Raw genomic sequence first — 21,874 nt, forward strand, 5'->3', positions numbered from 1 at the left:
ATGTCTGGGGCTGTTTACACCTGGCCGCTTCATGCCACTTCTATTTCATTCAGAAATAGCTGATTTATCAAAACGATTCCATTTGCAACCTGGTCACATAAATGTGTTTTTGCGGATATAAATCCGATCTTCAACTCTCGTGCTATATGTGAATTTAAGAGAGTGGACGACGTCACTGAAAACAACCGTTATGTTGAGATGAATTATTTTAGATCCAGACTTAAAAAATGAAGCGACTGCACTTTTGCGACTGCAGGCCCAAAACTTTGGAACAGTCTACCCCTCTATATCAGACTAGCTCCCTCAATTTCCATCTTCAAAACATCCTTGAAAACTTATTTATTTTCTCTTGCTTTTAATACCCCTTGACTATGATACAACTATTGGCTTTTTTTTTTTTTTTTTTTTTTATTGTCCTGTTTCTGCCCTGCATTTTATCTATTGCCCTGTACAGCACTTTGGTCAGCCTTGGCTGTTTTTAATTGTGCGTTATAAATAAATATTGTATTGTATTGTATTTTGTTTTGAATTAAGTTAATACCTTTTAGTCACCTGGGATAAAACTCCCCCTGCTACCCTCATTTGCATTTGTAAAGCTCACAGCAGTCTCATTTACATGTTAAAGCATTAGAGGGAGGGGGGTCACGGGGCAAGCAAGTACCACGTCAATTTCCGACAATTTCCGACAGTTTGCAGTGTTGCCTGTAAATTGCCGTTTGCAGTCGTAAACCTGAAATTCCACGACAATCTACAGCGCCGGTAACTGTCGAAAATCCCACTTTTCATGCAGTGCCTTCAGAAGTCAGAACTTCAGGGGTCAACGGTTTAGGCCCGTTGGCGAAAACACTGCATGTGTAAGGTAGTTTTCCAGATTTTCACCCAAAATCAAATACTGTATGACACTTTTCAAAGTTAGAATAACCTGTTGTGTTCTGACACAAGGCCATTAACCGGTTCTTTTTGTTTTATAAATTTATTTTTTGCTTATTTCTAAATATCAACCTGATAAATATGAATACACGATTAAACAAGATAATTTTTAAGAAAAAACATTTTTCACCATGATAATGTTTAGTTTAGATGTTGATGATTAAGTTTCAGGCGTAGTGCAACCAGATTTCTCTAACATCTCACTCACGACGAACAACGTTGTAAATAAACATTTTCAAACTGTAATTTAACCATATTTTATTGATTATGGTGATTTAAAGTTTTTGTTATTAACTAATACCTTTATCTTTTAACTAACATCTGACCCCAAATAAACAGATAATGGAATGTTCACAATCTACAGTTAGATATTCTCCTATGTATGTAAGTAGTTGTGCTTAAATCTTTGGCTGTATTTTGTCACACCGTAGTGATACAAAGTTCCAGACTCTATAACTTTAAAACATCATCTTTGGAATCACACGTGTCCATGTAAGATTCAAAAAGACCAAATCACTAAGAATTTGTGATACACAAATAAATACACAAAAGTTTATTACTCCGCTATTTTAGTCATCTTGTTCAGATAGCAGGTGACACTGTTTCACATGTTGTACGTTGGACTGTGTTTTAGGTGAAGACGTTTATAGAAATAAATTACGCTTAAGAATTTAAGCGATAGTTTGACTAAATTGATATCAATCACACAAATACGAATCACACAAAGTATTAACACGAAAAGTAAGTTCTAGAGGTCAACTGGGTTAAAAGTAAATGCATCATCATGAGCCATTTAAAACAAATACAGAAAAGCCACTATAGTGATCCGTTTTGAATGTCTGTCATTGACATCTTGTTTCTTTTTGTACAGTTTGCAAAAAGTACATAGAGCGTGGTCAAACATGTTAGGAAAGTATCCTATACATTATAGGTCCTTCTACACGATAGGCCTTTAACCGGTTCTTTTTTGTTTTATAAAAAAAAGAAAACAAAAAATATGACTAAAAAAAAAATGACTAAATCTTTCTGCGATGCCTACGAAACATCGACGTGAAAGATGAGTATGGCTGTTTTTCTGTTACCTATTACGCTATAACTCGTTTAACTATTACACAGTTAAGCTAATGAATTACGGTTGACAAGTGGTATTTTTACGTAAATTGATTCATTTTTTTATTCCGTCCACACTTTGACACCAGAGTTTTATGATCTTCTTTTTATTCTGCATAATGCCGACATGTTTTAACATATCGTACATTTCATTCGTTAGATAAATCATCTATCTAACAGTCATCGGTCAGATTCTTGTTCATATTGAACATTGTTATTGAACCGTTTTTCAATATTATTGAAAATAATTGTTAAATAAAAGCGCTATTGTTCTCGGCCTCATCAAAGTTCACATAGTTTTCACAGGAGCGTACCGACTCTGAAACAAGAGCAAAAGATTTTGTTTGCATTTCTTCTGAAACACCCTGTTTTAAAATTGTTTAACATCGCCAGCGTAACACTTACCATACTGCCGGTTGTGATGTTTTTGTATGGCGTTTTCTTTATCTCTTTATCTATTTATATATCTCTTTGTTCATACACGACGGTATTCGCATGATTTGTATCTTGATTAGAGTCTTGATTTGATACGAGAGACATTTACATTATACCGTAAATAGCGCTAAAATGTATATTTTAATATTTTTAATTATATCTCTGGTTCTATGTTTTTAAAGACAAGGACGCCTGTTTCTATAAGCGACCCTCAAAATCTGTGCATACAACAAAATTACTTTTGTTTGAAGAAAAACTCAGCGGGTGCTTGATCACTATTGAATCTATTAAACACAGTAATGATGTGTTTAACGCGATATGGATATCACATTTTAATTTCAACTAACTTACTTTTCAAATAACCTCTTAATAGTTAAATGAACTTAAAGCCTACGCAAAATTATTCTTAAAAAACATTAACTTAAAGCATGCACATCCTAACTACTTTCTAAATGTTTGTAAATCCAAAAATGTTGTCACTGGATCGAGTGAAAATAATAAACTTGTCCTTTGTGTTTATTCATCAAGTTAAATGTAAATTTGCAAATCCAAATGATAGGAAAACTTTATGATAGGAAAGTACGGACGGCGCCTTTGACCAAGCCTCTACATATGGGGCACTTGCTCAGAGAAGGCGCACATTCTTTGCACACAACTAGGTGACCACAGGGGATGAAGACAATGTTCACTTCCTTATCCATGCAAACTTTGCATGTGCGCTCCTCTTGAAGTCTTCTTAACTGTTCCTCCATAGACAAGTCTGAAAGATCTTGACTCGGGGATGCTGCTTCATTTGTCTGGGCCGTCAGGCCACTCTCAAATTCCATCTCTAAAGCAGACTCCACCGCCGCATCTTCTGAACGGTCTTCTCCAGGACCCACAGCTGGATCAACACATTCTCTCGTGTCTCCATTAGTCAATAGTCTTGGAAATCTTGCTTGAATCTGATGAACAAACTCTTGGCCCTTTTCTTGCAGCACGTATTCACATCTTGGAAACCACTTGGCATGTTCTACCCATGGATCATCACCAGACTCCCAACATCTGAGTCCACCATCGCAAGAAAAGCACTTCACGTCATCATTACGACCAACATAGTAAAAACCAGCCTTAGCCAATTGGTCTGGTCGAACAGTTATTCTTGAGGGCCAGTAGACAAATGTGAGCGACCTTTCTTCACACCGTTGCATTGCCGATACTTTGAAAAGGCTAGATAAAGGTACATTATCTGCACGGTCACCTCAACGAAGGGGCAGTTGGGGTAATGTCTCTGGTGCTCTGATACTGCACAATCTCCCGGTTCCCAGTTGCTAAGCTGGCCTCCACAACTGAAACAAGACACTCTGTCGCCCTGGCCAAGGTAGTAGAAACCAGCTTTGGCAAGCTCGGCCGGAGCTACTGGTGCAAGAGTCCAATTCTGAAAGGTGTCAAGGCGTTCCTGTTCCCGACGCATGCCAGGATTCTGACAAGCCGGAGGCCGCTGGTGCGACATATCCATGTTTAAGTAAACTCCTCCGTTTGGCCTGAAACGGATGCCGATGTGGTCGACGTTACGGGTGTCGCAGGGGCGGAAAGCTGTAGCATGGCTTCGTTGTGAAGCGGGGAAAAGGGTGAAGACATAAAAATGGGACCACAGGGCGTGTCTGGAATGTAAATGGTTGCACATGCATGCACATAAAATGCAGAAAACAAATATTGAAATATTGAATTATTCTAAATATTATGAGCTCAGACATTTTTTACCAGAATTTTATTTCAACATTATACTTTCATACATTGAAGAAGAAATTTGAGTGAAAGACATTTACAGATGGTCTAAGAAGAATAGAAAATCTCTGCAGGCTATCATGTTTTGCTCCAGGCTATAGTTGACCAGACTTTCAACTAATTCACCAACGTCAGTTTTTGCATTTTTTGACACCAGTGACACACAGAGATCCGTTACAAATGTCCATATAGCGAGAATTTCTGTGATTTCGAATTCGTCGCAACATCCACCCAACACATCCAGAACTTTTCTGAGGATTACGCCGATCGGCTCTTTGCCGTTAAAAAACATGGGCGTTACATCAGGCCATGGCTTTGTCAAGCCTCTTACGACGTCCATTTCATTTTTGAGATTTGTCACACGTTTGGTATCCTGCGCACAATCTTTTTTCATATCACACGCAGCGTCGATGATCCTGTGCATCAAGCCAACCATTTGGCCTCTAAAATAATCTTTAAACATAGAGTCCAGCATAGCTCTTAAACGACACTCTTTGCCCGTGGCACACTCACACGCCGGAGGATAATTGTACCCCGTATCGCCAGAACTCAACGGGGAGTCGCTCTCCTTTAGGTTTTGCGTCGCCATTTTTTCAGCTTTTCGAAGAGTCTCCTGAATCTCTTGGAATGTTCCCGGAATCTCCCTTGCGGTACAATCGTGCCTTGTGCGTTAATGCGCAGAAGTTTGTGGGTCAGAAGTTTGCGTCAGGTTCAGACAAACAGGACTTTCAACTTTTGTTGCAGTGGCGCAGCAGTCCGAGGCTAGTAGAGCTAGAGTAGAGCATGTAATGTCCTGAAATATTTATCAGGCTGGGGTCCACCCACCCTGTTGTGTAGAATGTATGGAGGTTGGCCTCAGGAAAGCCATAAATAACTAGTTCCTGCATAACCAACAAGTCCTACATGTCGCCAGAGAGAAGTTTGAATCGTTCGAGTCATACACACAAGTGCAGCGATGGAACGCGTGAACACGAGCAGTGTGAGAGGATTCCTGAGATCTTGCGACGATCTGACTGAGAAGATTCGCTGTTTAATACAGAAGAAACTCATCAAGAAGTACTTGAGCAGGTATAAAAACCTATTTTATTTGTGGATTAAAGAATAGAATAAAAAATAGCCATTTCTATAATAAAAGTATTTCTCTCTCACTATGGACAACCAATCCCATGCATGCCAAACTATCATTTGGCATAACTAATCATTATCAACATATATTTTTTTGATAAAAGAGTTCCAAATGGCACTTATTTTTGACCCCCTAAGTGCTCCAAAGTTCACTTTGTCCACAAAAAGGAACTTAGCCTTAATTTACTTTATGGGTGTTAGGTAAATACGTTTATTAAATTGTACACATTCATTCATGCACACATGTTATGTGTTTCTTCTCCTTTCACATTAAATCACAATTTAGAAAAAAAGAAATTAGAAACAAGTTTTTTGTAGTTGTTTAACATTTCTCAAAACATTTGTCAAATATGAAATGTTTAGTTTAGCTACTTGCACCTTATCTCGCACTTTGACCGTTATCAGCTATTATCAGATACTATTGTCCTAACATAGACTACTGTTTTAGCTCTGGTTTAACCTGGTGTGCGTCTGTTCACCGTCCATCATGTACTCTAACACTGCAGCATCAGCGTGTTCATTGACTTTGAACTGGTGTATGAATGTGTTTATTTTATGTTAACTTTATTTTTGCTGTACATAAATTTGATTCTTCTAACTGCTTGTCTTTGGTTAACACAGCTGGAGAAGAACAACAGGGAGGTTGGAAGATACAGTAGAGGAACTACAGAATAAATATGGAGAGAAAACAGCATTAAAAAGGATCAAGTCCATAGTGAAAAAAATCTGAAAAAAGAATATCAAACGTAGGAAAAGATTTATAATTTTACTTTGTTAGTAGTGAATATGTTTCTCAATCTTCAATCTTCTTAAAATTTTTTTTTTTTTTAACAGATGGTGACGTTCAGACGCTGAGCATTCAAACACATTCTGGAAACATGACAAACCAACAGTCTAACAACCATCTACAACGACAGCATAATAATACTAATAATAATAATAATTCTACATCATTCGGACGGCTATTAATTCAGATCCCTAATCAGCTTACCTTCACAATTGACCAGAAGAATGGTGGGACAATAGTTGCTCCAATCATGGTAGAAAAGACAATATATGGTGATGTTAACATCAGTGTGGTGAGTGTCTGATAAGTTAGTCCATAGAGTCTGGAACTTTGTATCACTACGGTGTGACAAAATACAGCCAAAGATTTAAGCACAACTACTTACATACATAGGAGAATATCTAACTGTAGATTGTGAACATTCCATTATCTGTTTATTTGGGGTCAGATGTTAGTTAAAAGATAAAGGTATTAGTTAATAACAAAAACTTTAAATCACCATAATCAATAAAATATGGTTAAATTACAGTTTGAAAATGTTTATTTACAACGTTGTTCGTCGTGAGTGAGATGTTAGAGAAATCTGGTTGCACTACGCCTGAAACTTAATCATCAACATCTAAACTAAACATTATCATGGTGAAAAATGTTTTTTCTTAAAAATTATCTTGTTTAATCGTGTATTCATATTTATCAGGTTGATATTTAGAAATAAGCAAAAAATAAATTTATAAAACAAAAAGAACCGGTTAATGGCCTTGTGTCAGAACACAACAGGTTATTCTAACTTTGAAAAGTGTCATACAGTATTTGATTTTGGGTGAAAATCTGGAAAACTACCTTACACATGCAGTGTTTTCGCCAACGGGCCTAAACCGTTGACCCCTGAAGTTCTGACTTCTGAAGGTCTCTCATGTGTAGATTGAAAAAATGGTATTTTATTAGCTAAAATCATTGTCTTTATTCATAAATATGTCCTCATGGGTGTAAAATGATCTGTGCCAATGATCTGATTTTAAGAAAGATAATTTCTTATCTTTTATTTACATGGGGCGGGTAAGTCCAAGGAGGCTTCCGTGTTGTTCCGCCATCTTGAAACACTATAATACCAGAGAGGTACAAAAAGCACTAGCAGGTTTCATCATCAACACTACTATAGTCAACAACCAAATTATGACTTAAAAAACGTTTTACATTAAAAAGGCGTCATTGACAAAAATTGTAATTCTGACATAAAAAATTTAAATTATGACTATGCGTCATGATAATGAGATGAAAAGTTGAAATGATGACGTACTAAATTGAAATTATGATAGATAAAGTATTCCATAGTGAAATTTTCTGAATTCAATATAATTGTATTTGTGAAAATGATTCAGTACCGAATCTTCAAGAAACTGCTTGTTTCAGCAGTTCGTGTAGGCCCCTAAGACTGTGAATAACTAAAAATGATCATTGATGAACTTGAATAACTTGAATTTTGTTGGCAATGTAAAAAATTGTCTTCCCATACCGGGAGTCGAACCCGGGCAGCCTGGATGAAAACCAGGAATCCTAACCGCTAGACCATATGGGAGACGTTGATATTTCCCGCGGCACATTTGAAAGGCTGCACTGCACGGTACAATATAATGCTGGATCATAGTTATGCCGAGCCACAGGAGAAGTTTTAATTAAATTCAAATTTTTATTTATCGGTATGTAAATAAATATCGGGATAGCTTTCCCAGGTGGAAAGAGGGACGCAGTAGACACCTGCTTTCTTCTCGACGGGTAAGTCAAAGGTACGGTCTAAATGACAAGCTTGGTTAATCATTATATAGAACGGTAGAACATGTACGGTAGAACATGTAACAAGTACATCATAACGGTAGAACATGTACAATTAAACTCGATGAAGCGCTATCAGAAGACATGTTGTCATAGATTCTTGACACATTTACCAAAGTTGAAAAAGCGATTAGATGGGAGAACCGCTAGAGAGCACTATTCGTTTAAATGCAAAATAGAATTTCACCGCTAGATGGGAATCTTTTTAAATCTTTAACAAAAAGGCCTGCAAAATCGAGGAGGTCAAAGGGCATGCTTCCTGCTATAGCTCCCCTCCAAAGTCTGTTCATACGGCCACCATCAACAAATGCTAACATTTGAAACTTCTACATGTATTTTGAGTAGATGGCCGGTGGTATATTCTCAGTAAAGGGTTTCACCCTAGTTCGGGAGATACGAGTAAAAATGATCTTATACGATCTTATACTTATACTTTGAATTAAGACGATGTGTGATTTTTACTTTGATTTTCCAAATGATACAACTTTGTCTAAATAAGAGCAATGTAAAGTCCTAGGATTTCTTAAAAAACATTGTGACAAACTTTGACAACATGTTTCATGTTGTATGTTGTATGTAACAATCTAAAGTTTTTGGACAGACGCTGCTTAGTTACAATAATACATAAATCTTCTAAGAAGATAAATAGAAGATATGATTTTAATAAAACTTTAAAGATTTGATTTAAACTTTTAAATGAAATTAGTGTAAACTCTGGATGTACTCTGGAAAGGCGTTAGCAGACTAGATTTACTGCGACATTGTCCGCCGAGACTCATCTGGTTTGTTGCCCTATATCCTGAAGCTTCAGGTCACACTGTAGTTTATCTCTGAAGGGTCTGGGGCTGATATGTTTATGACAACTTAAACTATTTGCTTTTTTGGATCGTTTTTATCATTGCATAAAGAACTACTTCGCCTCTCTGGAAATGTAAGGTGTTTTTATTTAGCTAAAACTTTGTTTACATTTTATTAAATTATTTATTTTTATTTCATTTTGAAAATGTAGTTTTCTGTGATGGTCGTGTTTAGGTGTGCGGGATAGCTATGGAAAGCCATAAAAATTGAAACCCCCACATGGACAAAAAATGCTGATTGAATCTTTTTCATATAAATGAGATTTAAGACGACCAAGTACAGTTTTTGAACAGACATTGTTTAATAACAATTATACTTTAGGTCACCGTTAAGCAAAAAAATAATTTATATCATACATAAGTACAGATAAATAGAAGATGAGTATGTATTGAAACTTTAAAGATTTAATTTAATCAATCTTTTAAAATATCTAATACAAACTTTTTAAGGTTATACTTTTAAATGAGAGAGAGAACCACTCTGTTATTTTGTATTATATTATATTATATAAAAGGATAGAATATAAAGAATATAATGTTTTATGTAAGATGGATTTTATTACTTTTGTTTATCTAAAACAATTGGTTTCAGCAGATATTTTTTTATATACTTATAAAGAACAGAATGTTTTTTAACTTTAGTTAGTGTGAGATAGACTTCACAGTGTCACTGTTACCTCTGGAAATGGAAGGAGGGGATGTCAGAATGCAGCATAGACACACGCGCGCCCCCGTCGGCCTGCTGACAGACACGAGCGAGGGCCTCTGTTTGAGAGACTTTTTTATTAAGACTTTTAATAATGTATTGAATTTAATTTAAAAACATGTTATAAAGATATCATTTAAACTTTGAAATAAATTTAGCCCTAACACAATGTCTCATTCTGATCGCTGAATAAACCCTAGGAGTCAGAGACGCTGGTGTGAGAGAGAACCACTCTGTGATTTATAGCTCTCAACAGCTTCTTGAACACATAAGTTCAAAAGTCGTAACTCTCTAAACATGTGAGATGAATTTTATTCTTTTTACAAGCATTTCAGTAGATTTCTAGCAAGGTATTTATTTTATATTATTTTTGTGAAATTTAAAACATTATTATCACTTTCACCGTGCTCAGGAATGCGAAGGAGCAGAGTCAGGAAAAAAACAGTCTTTTCTATTACAACTGCAATCTCATTCATAGGATGTATGGACATCTATATGTTATGAAACAAATATTTTTTAAAAAGATATCATTTAAACTTTGAAATCAATTTAGCCCCAACACAGCATTCAAAATGCCTCATCCCATCACTGAATACAACCCTCTGAGTCAGAGACGCTGGTGTGAGAGAGAACCACTCTGTGATTTATGTCTCTTAAGACCTTCTTGAACATGTAACTCTAAACATGTAAGATGAATTTTATTCTTTTTACAAGCATTTCAGTATATTTTTGTAATATATTTATATTATGTTATTTGTGAAATATAAAACATTATTCTCACTTTAAATGAGATATACTTTACTGGCTTTACACTTTCACTGGGCTCAGGAATGTGGAGTGGGGTCCTGTTTCATATGTCAGAGCACACACACACACACACACACACACACACACACACACACACAGACACGTGTGTTTTACTTTTGACGCACATACTGTACATTAGAGGCGTGCTCCCTATGTTTTGAGACGGTGCTTTGAGAGACATTCAGGAATGACTATGTGAATTCAGTTGTGTAAAACAATTTTGAATCCATTCCATCCATCCATACATTACATTTTTGTGGACATCAATGGTATACTTCAACTTTCTAAAATAAGGTAAGATGATTTTATTTATTTAGCTGAATGAATTGGTTTTAGTAAGCTTTTTATTTTAAAAAGAACAGAATATTTTTTTCAACCTTAGTAAAATTATTTTATTTTATATTATACACTTTTAAAGGTATGTTTTTCAACTTTTGTTAGTGCGAGATTGGTATGCAAAGGAGGGGGTCAGAGCTCAGACGGAGAAGGGGCGCGCATGCAGGCACGCGCACGGCTCCCTATGTTTTGAGACAGGGGTAAGCTCATTCAGGAAGAAAGTCTTTTTGTATTTCCACTTTTAATAATTCATTGATTTTAAAAGCATTATTACAACTTTAAAACATTTTTAAACTTTGAAATAATTTCAGCCCCTGATATCTTGATCACTGAAGTCAGAGAGCGTCCAGACTTACAAACATGTAAGAAGATTTTTATTTTTATTTTATATTCTTTTAAAAAGAACAGAATATTTTTTTTCAACCTTAGGTTAATTATTTTTGTGGACATGAATGGTATGGACATTGATGAGTTAATTTTAACTCAGTCATTTTTTATTCATCTAAAACTAAAACAATTGGATCAATAAGATATTTATATTATACTTTTAAAGGCATGTTTTCAACTTTTGTTAGTGTGAGATTCACTTGACAGTTACACTGTAAGGAGGGGGGTCAGAGCTCGCAGGAAGAGGACGCGCGCATAGACACACAGACACGCGCGCGCGCTCCTTATGTTTTGAGACAGGGTGAGGTCATTCAGGAAAGGAGTATTTTTACCACTTTTAATAATTTAACAACTCTATTACAACTTTTAATAATGTATTAAATTTAAAACATTTTTAAACTTTGAAATAATTTCAGCCCCTGATATCTTGATCACTGAAGTCAGAGACCGTCCAGACTTACAAACATGTATACAAACATATATTGTGTAAGCATTTCATTTTATACTTTTTAGTAAGATATATTGTGTAAGCATTTCATTATATACTTTTAAAAAGGATAGAATGTTTTTTTTTTCAAGCTTAGATTATATAATTTATATTATATAAATTATATAAAGGATAGAATATAAAGGATAGAATATTTTATACACTTTTATTCAGCTAAAACTACTGGTTTTAGTAAGTTTTTAAAGGTATGTTTTTCAACCTTAGTTAAATTGCTTTAGTATATTATATAAATTATATAAAGGATAGAATATAAAGAATGGTATGTTTTCAACTTTATGTTAATTGTTTTTAGATTATATCATTTATATTATATCATTTATATTATATAAATTATATAAAGGATAGAATGTTTTTGTGTGGCATACGCTTCACAGTTTCACAGTGACCGAACAGCACATGTTCAGATGTCAGTGCCCGATGCTCTGGAATGCAAGGGTGGGAGGGAGTGTCTGTGACACATGTCCTATATAACACACACACATACATCCGTACAACATGACACCATATAACCCTTCTTCACACACACACACATATGACACAAAGCTTGTTGTCTGTCACACACACACACACACATCCGTATAACATGACACCGGCTGTTTGAAGCCGTCAAAACTATCCGGCAAAACTATCCGACAAAACTATCCGTCAAAACTATCCGGCAAAACAACATCTGTTTTATTTCCTTCCGTCAAAACTATCCTTCAAAACTATGATTTAGGACTAACTAGGTTTAAAACGGATTAAGCACCTGTCATACAACATGATCGATGCGGGGAGAGGTCAATAGGTTAATCCCATAACCCCTTTCGGGAAGTACAACCCATCAATCATAAAAGGTCACAGGAAGTTCAACCTGTCACAAAGGTCAAAGGTCAAAGTCATTAATCATTTTGATACAATGTACCCCATATATACTACTCATCTCCAGGATTTCAGCTCTGGGCTCCTCGTCCTCAGTGCTCACCCCAGCCTGCTGACATTTCAGATCCTACAAAAATGCACAAACATAACACTAAAGCAGTCATTTTAACAGCACAATGTCATTTGATTTCAGTATTATTTAGAAGACAAAAACGCTTTTATCCAACATAATTGTTCCTCAATTTATCAACAGTAATGGACAAATAAAATAGATAACTTATGTTTAGTTACTTTATAGATTTGTTCTACATAATAGCACACATACATCACTCAGCCTATTTCATATCTATTAGACGTAGTAATCTGCAATTCTTATAGAAGATTTTCTTTCCAGATATTAAATAGACATTTAGTAATTGTATTTAAGATATATACGGTTTAAAATGTATGCAAATCCACTTTGGAGACGTATGTGTCCTTACTGGAGCTCCTCTGTTAGCTATACATAATAAAATGTGATTTACAGCAAAATCACAAATATATAGCGTCTTTACACCTTCAACAATTAAACAGTTTACTGTACAGTAGTTCAACACATGCGATCATTTGATTTGTAATACTCACATTTGAAAACAGTCTCCTCCGTCATCCTTTCCGTCACGTTCGAGTATGACCTATCCTTCTTCTTCTTTTTTATGACATATCCTCTCGCGTGGCCTCCTGGGATAGAAGAGTATCCATCGGTTGAGCTGAGCCTTTATATACTGTTCCGACTGTTTAATTAAAACAAAGCATCGTAAAGGCCCGTGGCGGGTGTTGACGCGATGTGATTTCTGCCCAGTGCTCTGAATGTCAAAGTGAAGAAATTCAATGAAGGGCGGGTAAACGGCAGGAGTAACGTTAACTAGATGATAGGGGTGGAACGGTACACAGAAGTCACGGTTCGGTTCATACCTCGGTTCAGACATCACGGTTCGGTACAATGGAGGGAAAAGCAAAACAAAAATGTACAAGGCAATTTTTTTTTTATTGTGCATGTCTGTAGGCTGTACCACCAAAGGAAAATAAATGTCTTAAGTTTTACAATGCCTTGTATTTTTTAAATAAGTTGTATTAATAAAGTAAAGGCATAGAACCAGTTTATTTGTACACTGTAAAATGTAATTAGTTGACCTTACTTAAAAAAAGTATGTAAACTCGTTGCCTCAAAAAAATTAAGCAAAGTAATCTTAAGATTAGTGAGTTAGAAAAGCTTGTTTATTTTAAGTGTGCAGTACTAAATCAAGTAGTACCACTAGCACGTTTTTTTATGTTCATGTAACTTAATAGCCATGCTTAGTATTAACTTATTTTTTTTCATTTTGTGTGGATTGCTTGATATAAATTGAACCCCACTTAGAATGACTAAATACCTACAACTTAACACTTTTAGTTCTGCTCACTCATTTTTCAAGTTCACTTAAATTAAAGAAACCAATTTCTGAGTTAGGTTTACTTTATTAATTGTAGCAGCACTGTCCTTGTACAGCATAATATTTAGAATTTCTTAAAAGTTTCCATTATACAATTTTTTTAAAAATATTTTTTATTTATTTAGTTTTTAGACACATTGACATCAAGAACCAGCCTGTGAATCTCAAAAATGGTGACAATTATAAAGCACCCATACAGAAAAGAAATATATTTGAAATATATTTTCAGAATATATTTTGGAATATATGCAAATATTTGAAATTGGCCCAATAAATATATTTCACACTTAACATCATATAATTTTGTTATATTTCAGAATATATTTCAATGTTTTTTTTCTGTATGGGTCCCCAAAAGTGTCAAAAATATATGTGGCATATATTCCAAATACATTGAAATATATTCTGAAATATAACAAAAATATATGATGTTAAGTGTGAAATATATTTATTGGGCCAAGTTCAAATATTTGCATATATTCCAAAATATATTCTGAAAATATATTTCAAATATATTTCTTTTGTGTATGGGCATGTTGCAGTGCATTCTGGGTGCAACCAATCAAAACTCATTCATGGCTCCCATCATGCATTGCTGCATGAATAAATAATAAGCTTATGATCAGGGGTGATCTGTTTGTCACCACTGCTGAGATTCATACGCTAATTCTTGATGTCTGTGTGCCTACATAAAAAAAAAAAAAAAGGTTTTTTATTTTTATTTATTTGATTATTTGGATTTCATTGAAATGGCTAAAAATAGTATGCTGTACCAGGACAGTGTTGCTATAATTAATAAAGTAAACCTAACTCAGAAATTGGGCTCTATATGAGTTCAGTGATTCAGGTCAAATGATTGCGAAATAACGATTATGTTAAAACACAACCATCACCATTAGATCACTTTTTCTATTTGTTCATCTGGCTGTTATAACTCAGGTACAGCAAGCAAACAAAATCTAAAATTAATGATATAAGGGTCAAGAGCCTAACTAAAACAAACACTGATCACCACAATGGTGGCTTAAAATGACGGTTTTCTCCTTCAGCCAATAGTAGCTATTCAAGGGCGGGTCTTGGCGTGGCCATATATATCGCCGTCTAGCATAGAGAGGACTGATCTGCGCATGCCCACAGGTCATGAACTTACTTTTTCTAAATGAATCCAGCTCAAGTAGACTGAGCTGGTAAGATTTTTCAACCTCAAAGTACAAGTAACTTACTAAAAGCGAGTGTTAATAGCAGGTTGAAAAAAAATGATTAAGGTCAATTTACTATTTTTAATTAAATACCATGTTTGCATTTACATGGAACAAGATATATTTCCCAGTATTTAAAAACATTGCAATAGTTTTAGCTTTACTTGCCTTGAAATGTCCAAACTTAAACATCTGCACTTTTGCTGTAATAAATGTAATAAAACTGTATAAATGCATAGATATGTACCCTGTAATTTTTAAAAACCTATACAGTATGTATTGGTACATGATTTTTACAAAAAGGTATGCAGTGTATGTTCTCGCTAAATTGCTCCCAAATGTAAGATTGATGTACCCTTTATTCCTCAAACTTTACATATTGCTCCCTTAAACTTACATGCAAGTACTTTAAAGGTACACTATAATTACAGAAAGTTACGCTGTAATTACTTAAAGTTACGCTGTCTTAATTACGCAGTACTTTCCAGGCTGTAATCTAAAGCGTTACCGATTGTTTCAAAGCGGTTTTACAGAGATAACAGGAAAATAATGCAAAAAAGTTTGTTTCCAGAAGAAAATAGCGTCACAGTCCAGCTTAAGTAAGTTCAGTGATGTTTCATTTTTGTTTTAAAAAAAGTTATTAATTTAGTTCATTTATATATATATATATATATATATATATATATATATATATATATATATATATATATATATATATATACAGGTGCTGGTCATAAAATTAGAATATCATCAAAAAGTTGATTTATTTCAAGAATTCAACTTAACAGGTGAAACTAATATATTATATAGACTCATTACATGCAAAGTGAGATATTTCAAGCCTTTATTTGTTATAATTTTGATGATTATGGCTTACAGCTTATGAAACCCACGAAATCAAAATCCCAGAAAATTAGAATATTACATGAAATCACACAGTAATTACACAGTGATACCATGGTCATTGAACCAGGCTTTGATTATTTTGGCAGTGTGGGCAGGTACAAATCCTGCTGGAAAATGAAGGAAGCATGAAGTGCTCTGAAAATGTCCTGGTAGACGGCTGCGTTGACTCTGGATTTAATAAAGCACAGTGGACCAAAGTCCTCTTTTCTGATGAGAGCAAATTTTGCATCTCATTTGGAAACCAAGGTCCCAGAGTCTGGAGGAAGAATGGAGAGGCACACAATCCAAGATGCTTGAAGTCCAGTGTGAAGTTTCCACAGTCTGTGTTGGTTTGGGGAGCCATGTCATCGGCTGGTGTTGGTCCACTGTGCTGGCCACTCAACGCAGCCGTCTACCAGGACATTTCCAGAGCACTTCATGCTTCCTTCAGCAGACAAGCTTTATGGAGATGCTTCCTTCATTTTCCAGCAGGATTTGCACCTGCCCACACTGCCAAAATAACCAAAACCTGGTTCAATGACCATGGTATCACTGTGTAATTACTGTGTGATTTCATGTAAGATTCTAATTTTCTGGGATTTTGATTTCGTGGGTTTCATAAGCTGTAAACCATAATCATCAAAATTATTACAAATAAAGGCTTGAAATATCTCACTTTGCATGTAATGAGTCTATATAATATATTAGTTTCACCTGTTAAGTTGAATTCTTGAAATAAATCAACTTTTTGATGATATTCTAATTTTATGACCAGCACCTGTATATATATATATATATATATATATATATATATATATATATATATATAGCCGCTCTGGTAAACCGTGACATCGTCCAGCTCAGTTCAGTTCTTGTATAATAGTGTCAATGCAGGCAGATCAATATTATTGTTGAATATTAAATTAAATGTTAAATTTAATGTCCCCAACTAAGCAAGCTAAGCCAATGGCAACAAAGGTGAAAAAAGGCGATGGTGGCAAGGAACTAAAACTCCATCAGGTGGCAGAATGGAGAAAAAAACCTTGGGAGAACCAGGCTCAGTCGAGGGGCCAGTTCTCCTCTGGCCAATGAACGAACAGTGTATGATTATGAACCAGGCAGCATTATTGGTCAGAAGTCAGATTGGTTTGGAACAATCAGAATATTATCCAGTTCCATCTGGTTGAAGATCGGAGTCACGCTGGTATGGAGATGGGTTTGTTGAGGATCAGTGCTGATGGCTGTCGTGTCGATGCTGTCGGTTTGGTCCTTTATAACACTGTTAATGTCACGGTTTATGGACATGTGTGTTAATCTCTGTGTGTCTGTCTGTTGTTGTTGCCGGTCTGATTATTTGTTAGTGTTGCCTAGCAACCTGCACCTGGTGTGCATTACCACTCCTATATCTGCCTTGAACTCTTTTGAGTGCACCCTCTCTGTTTATGTTGTCAACCTCACAACGTTGTCATTACGTAACGTCACACCGACCAAAGTATGACTAACTGATGACGTTGTCACAACATACTGTTTTTGTGGTTTTGCTGTTTGCTGTTTTTGCTGACTCCGATGAACACAAGATGCTTAATGTACATTGTCACTGCTACTGTGCAAAACGTAGGCCGCCAAAGTTTTTTTTTTGCTACGCTGCAATAAACTTCTTTATTGAGATCTTCAACATCATCTTCATTTTTTCTTACAGTGGCAAAAGCCAAGAGAGGTGACAAACTGCCTCAATATATAAATATTAATGTGTGAAATGTGGAAGTGGTTATGGTGTGAAGCCTGAGACAACTTTAAACTTAACCATGTCAAACTATATGTTTTAAATGGTCAGACTGTAACATACCAAAACAAACCAAGTCAAACATTATTTTACCAGTAAACAAATAGTTTGCATAAAAAATATTGTCATAATTTACTCTCCATCATAACCTGTATACTTGTATTATTTCCATAGAACACAAAAGATTCCTTAAAGTTTAGAGGCCTGTTCACACCAAGACAAATATTTGGTCCAACTTTGTGTTCATACCAACACTAACATTTGCATGCTATCAATGTGACAGATTTTTTTTTTAGATAGTTGTTCTAATCTCTTTTCAGTTGCAAATGCTCAAATTATGTTAATAACTGAATTCCCCTTTGCTGTAGCTCTCAAATCCTCCATTCTGCATATTTGGTTACTATAAATGTGAGTACCTATGCTGTTCTGCTGTTGATGACTTCATATTTACATACCATTTGTCAATATGATGCAAATGCAAATAAGATTTCACAAGTTTGCTCTAAAATTACTTTTATGTTATAATGTTTATTTTCATTGGAGTTTGACAGCAGTGATCACTATAAACTGTTAAGTGTAAAAGAACAGCATATAGATTTAGAACAACATGAGGGTCATAAATAATGGCAGAATTTTTCTTATTTTGGGTGAGCTATCCCTTTATGAAACAGGCCATTTTGCTTATACATTGCTTAAGTCCACCACTCTGTTCCTTTATAATTGTTGTGCAACAAAAGAAGTCACTTGGTTTCTGCTAAAGCAGTTTTCTCCTGCTTCCACCTGATCAATGGTGCCATTTAGAAATGTACATTTTCATTTACTGTCACTTGGCCACTGATCCGAGAGAGCTAAACACAGACGACTCAGAATGAGACTCTCTAATTTATCGATTGCTTCTTCACTTTCAAAATACCATGCTCATTTCAGGCTGGTTGCTTTTACACTGTTAACCCTTGCTGTAAAAAAAGGGCCAAATTCTGACAATATCATACCATTTTCCATTAAAACAGTAATATACCATAGAAAACAAAAACAGCCTACAGGAATATACTGTAAATTAACAGTGCTCAAAATCAACACTCAGAGGCTGTTTTCCCAATCACACCCATGTTTATCCTCAATTACCCACATTAGTTCACTAATATAGTCCACTTGACAGAGTGACTGAAAAGAAGTGAGTGAATTGAGACACTGATGAACACCTGATAAGCAGCATCATTGAAGGACAGAGAAACAAGAACAGAAAAAAGAGAAACACAAGAATAATGGACTTCCAGCCACCAAGTGTGAAACCAGTTTACAAACCAGTTTAACATTATTTCTTTCACACATCTACAAAAGTTCTTGTTGAGAATTAACAGATATTTAGTTGGTGATATTTTATTGAAAATAATAAAGTTTGTAGTCACCATGATGGAGATCAGTATTTGCTTTGGTCTCTTGACCCTTGACTTTATAAATGTTAGTTTTTCTCTGGCTGCTTTAACTCTGAGTTTATAAAACACATTTGTTATGGCAAGAAGCCAAGAGGAAGTTGATCAGATGTTTTAGGCTGTTGAGATGATACCATAATCATCCTGGACATGTCTTATTCTCTGATCATAACCTGTATATAAGCTTTGAATTTATGGGTATTTAATATTTATCATATATCTGTTAATCTACAACATGAAATCTGTAATCAGTTATTCTGAAGGATATCGAAATCATATAGTGCATTAAAACATTTTGAACTTCTGTTTAACTCAGACACACACAGACACCAACAATCAGCATATGAATCTCAACAATGGTGACAATAAAAAGTTTCATGTCGCAATGCATGCTGGGTTCCAGGATAGTATAAAACTCCCAGCATGCACTGCTGTATGAATAAAAAAATGATTGCCACCATTGTTGAGATTCACGTGCTAATTTTTGATATCTCTGTGTTTCTACAATACAGTGTAGCTCTGTTTCTTTGTTTGTGCATGATGTGTTAAAAAAATTCATCATTGTAACTTAGTGCTGTAGTTTAACAGTGGTGTTAATGTAACACTTTTGATACATGATTAAACTCTGAATGAGATTAGTGAATGAACAGGCTAAATGATGGTTTTGGCATCAGAATCAATACAACTGCAATCATTCACTAACCATGTGTGTATGCACATGTGTGATCTACAAAAACACAGTTTAAGCAGCAAAAGAGAAACTAAAGTCATTAAGTCAAGAGTCCAGAACCCAACTAAAGCAAACACTGATCTCTATAATGGTAACTTCAAAACACACATTTTCTGTAGATGTATGACAGAGATAAAGTCATACTGGTTAATAATAAGTGTAATAATGCGTAATGGCTGGAAGCCAGCTGTAGTTATTGTGTTTCTCTATTTTCTGTTCTTGTGTTCCACTTTCCTTCAGTGAATCTGCTTGTTAACAGCAGGTGTTCATCACTAATGCTCAACAATCACTTACATATTCACTTAATTATCTCACTGCAACACTGCGTCAATGTTACTTTTTACTCTTTGTAGTGTGGATTTTCCTGTGGGGTTGAAAGGGTTGGGCTGGTGTAAGAAAAAAAGACACACCCACAAAATGTATTTTAACAGTAAAAAACTGTAAGTTATAAAACTGGTATATACTGGCAACACTGTTGCCAGTAGATTAATGTAAAATTTATTTTTTTGGGTCACCATTGTGCTGAAGAGTAGAGCCTGTGCTTCAGTCCAGGAGAAGATCTATAGACATTGATAATATTCTGCATGTTGCTTTGTTTAACAGGCAGTGACTGTGTATTTGTGGTCCAGTGGAAATCTTTTTATGTTCAATAGTTTTTTAGTGGTCTCAAATGAAATAAGTTCACAGTAATACTTTGCTCACATTATTTATGCATTATAAATTTTTGTTAATACATTTAAATGACAGTTGGTCAATTTAAGGCAGTCTGTTTCTGCAAGTGAAATTAGTCAGCTCAAGTTTTAATTTAGTGCATTTTTACAGTAACATACTGTAGATTACAGTAAAGAACTGTACAATTAACAGTAAATTACTGGCAACAGTGTTGCCAGTATTTTACTGTAAAAAAAAACCTGGTAAGGTCTAACAGTGTATTTTTATAATTAGAGGAGAAAGAGCAAAGACCTGGCTGGAAAATGTGTACATGCTGGCTTTATCCATTTTGTCTGCAAGTTTTAATTTACAGAATTCATCATAGCATGATGCTTGGGAATATAATTTAAAAAAATGTTTTTTATTAATAGCTGCTGAAGATAACGTAAAGTCCTAATGTTCTTATGTTTGTAGTGATTGGCATATCAGAAGTGATAAAATATAGCTGTCAGGAGAGACAATCAACTCTTTTTTTAGCAACTGCCTCTAGCAGCTCAGCATCAGATTAGCAGGTCATAATGTCATAACAGAATTCATACTGTAGATGTTGCCACACATCTACCAAGGCTGTTTATTGACTTGGCTTCTTTTTTTTTTTTTGGTCTTTGGTTTTTCACGTTTGTGGGAAAGTTCAGATAAAAGTGTGGTGTGAAAATAACAATATGATAAGAGCATACACCCTGTGGTATGAATGAGTGCACTGTGCTATTTCATCTTGTTTTTTGTATTCCAAATCTCATTAATAATGGAAGAATTTAAACATGCAGATAAATTCATGAGAGCATTCTGTTTCTGCAGACAAGGCCAGAAAAACTATGACAGAAAACAAAATAACGCAGTCACATTTTCTTTTTGGACACAGTGTCCTTGCCAACTAAGGATGAGCAGTGCTGCTATATGTTGACAGTTGTTAAAGCTGAAGGGTTTAATTTCTGCAGCACCAGTGGCACCAAATATAACTGCAAATAAAGGAGAATGAGGTCATTTGAACCTGTGGGGAAGTCGAGCCACCCCAATTTTCTAGAAAATTGGTCATGTAGAGCTGGCACTTTATTGAAGGACCCGCTTTACAGTATTAAACATGAAAAAACAGTGACAGTGTCAATTATTACAGCTTAATTTTCTACTATATAGTTGTTAAGGCTATGTTTTTTTTTTTCATTTGTATAACGTTTACCCACATAGGAGGGTATGTTCTCGCAGGTGACGAAAATC

The 21,874-nt window shown here is 35.0% G+C and overlaps 1 protein-coding gene across 1 annotated transcript; it reads right to left on the reverse strand.

Annotated features, from left to right (window-relative positions):
* Nucleotides 1–3,041: 3,041 nt before the first annotated feature.
* Nucleotides 3,042–3,973, reverse strand: LOC307149486 (putative inhibitor of apoptosis; the record flags this gene model as incomplete). Its single annotated transcript, XM_079855829.1, has 2 exons — nt 3,042–3,519; nt 3,699–3,973. The coding sequence occupies 2 exons, from the start codon at nt 3,971–3,973 to the stop codon at nt 3,042–3,044; spliced, it is 753 nt and encodes a 250-aa protein (XP_079711955.1).
* Between the last annotated feature and the right edge of the window lie 17,901 nt (nt 3,974–21,874).

The sequence above is a fragment of the Squalius cephalus genome (genome assembly GCF_949319135.1).
Source record: "Squalius cephalus genome assembly, chromosome: 21".
In the NCBI taxonomy this organism is placed as follows: Eukaryota; Metazoa; Chordata; class Actinopteri; order Cypriniformes; family Leuciscidae; genus Squalius; species Squalius cephalus.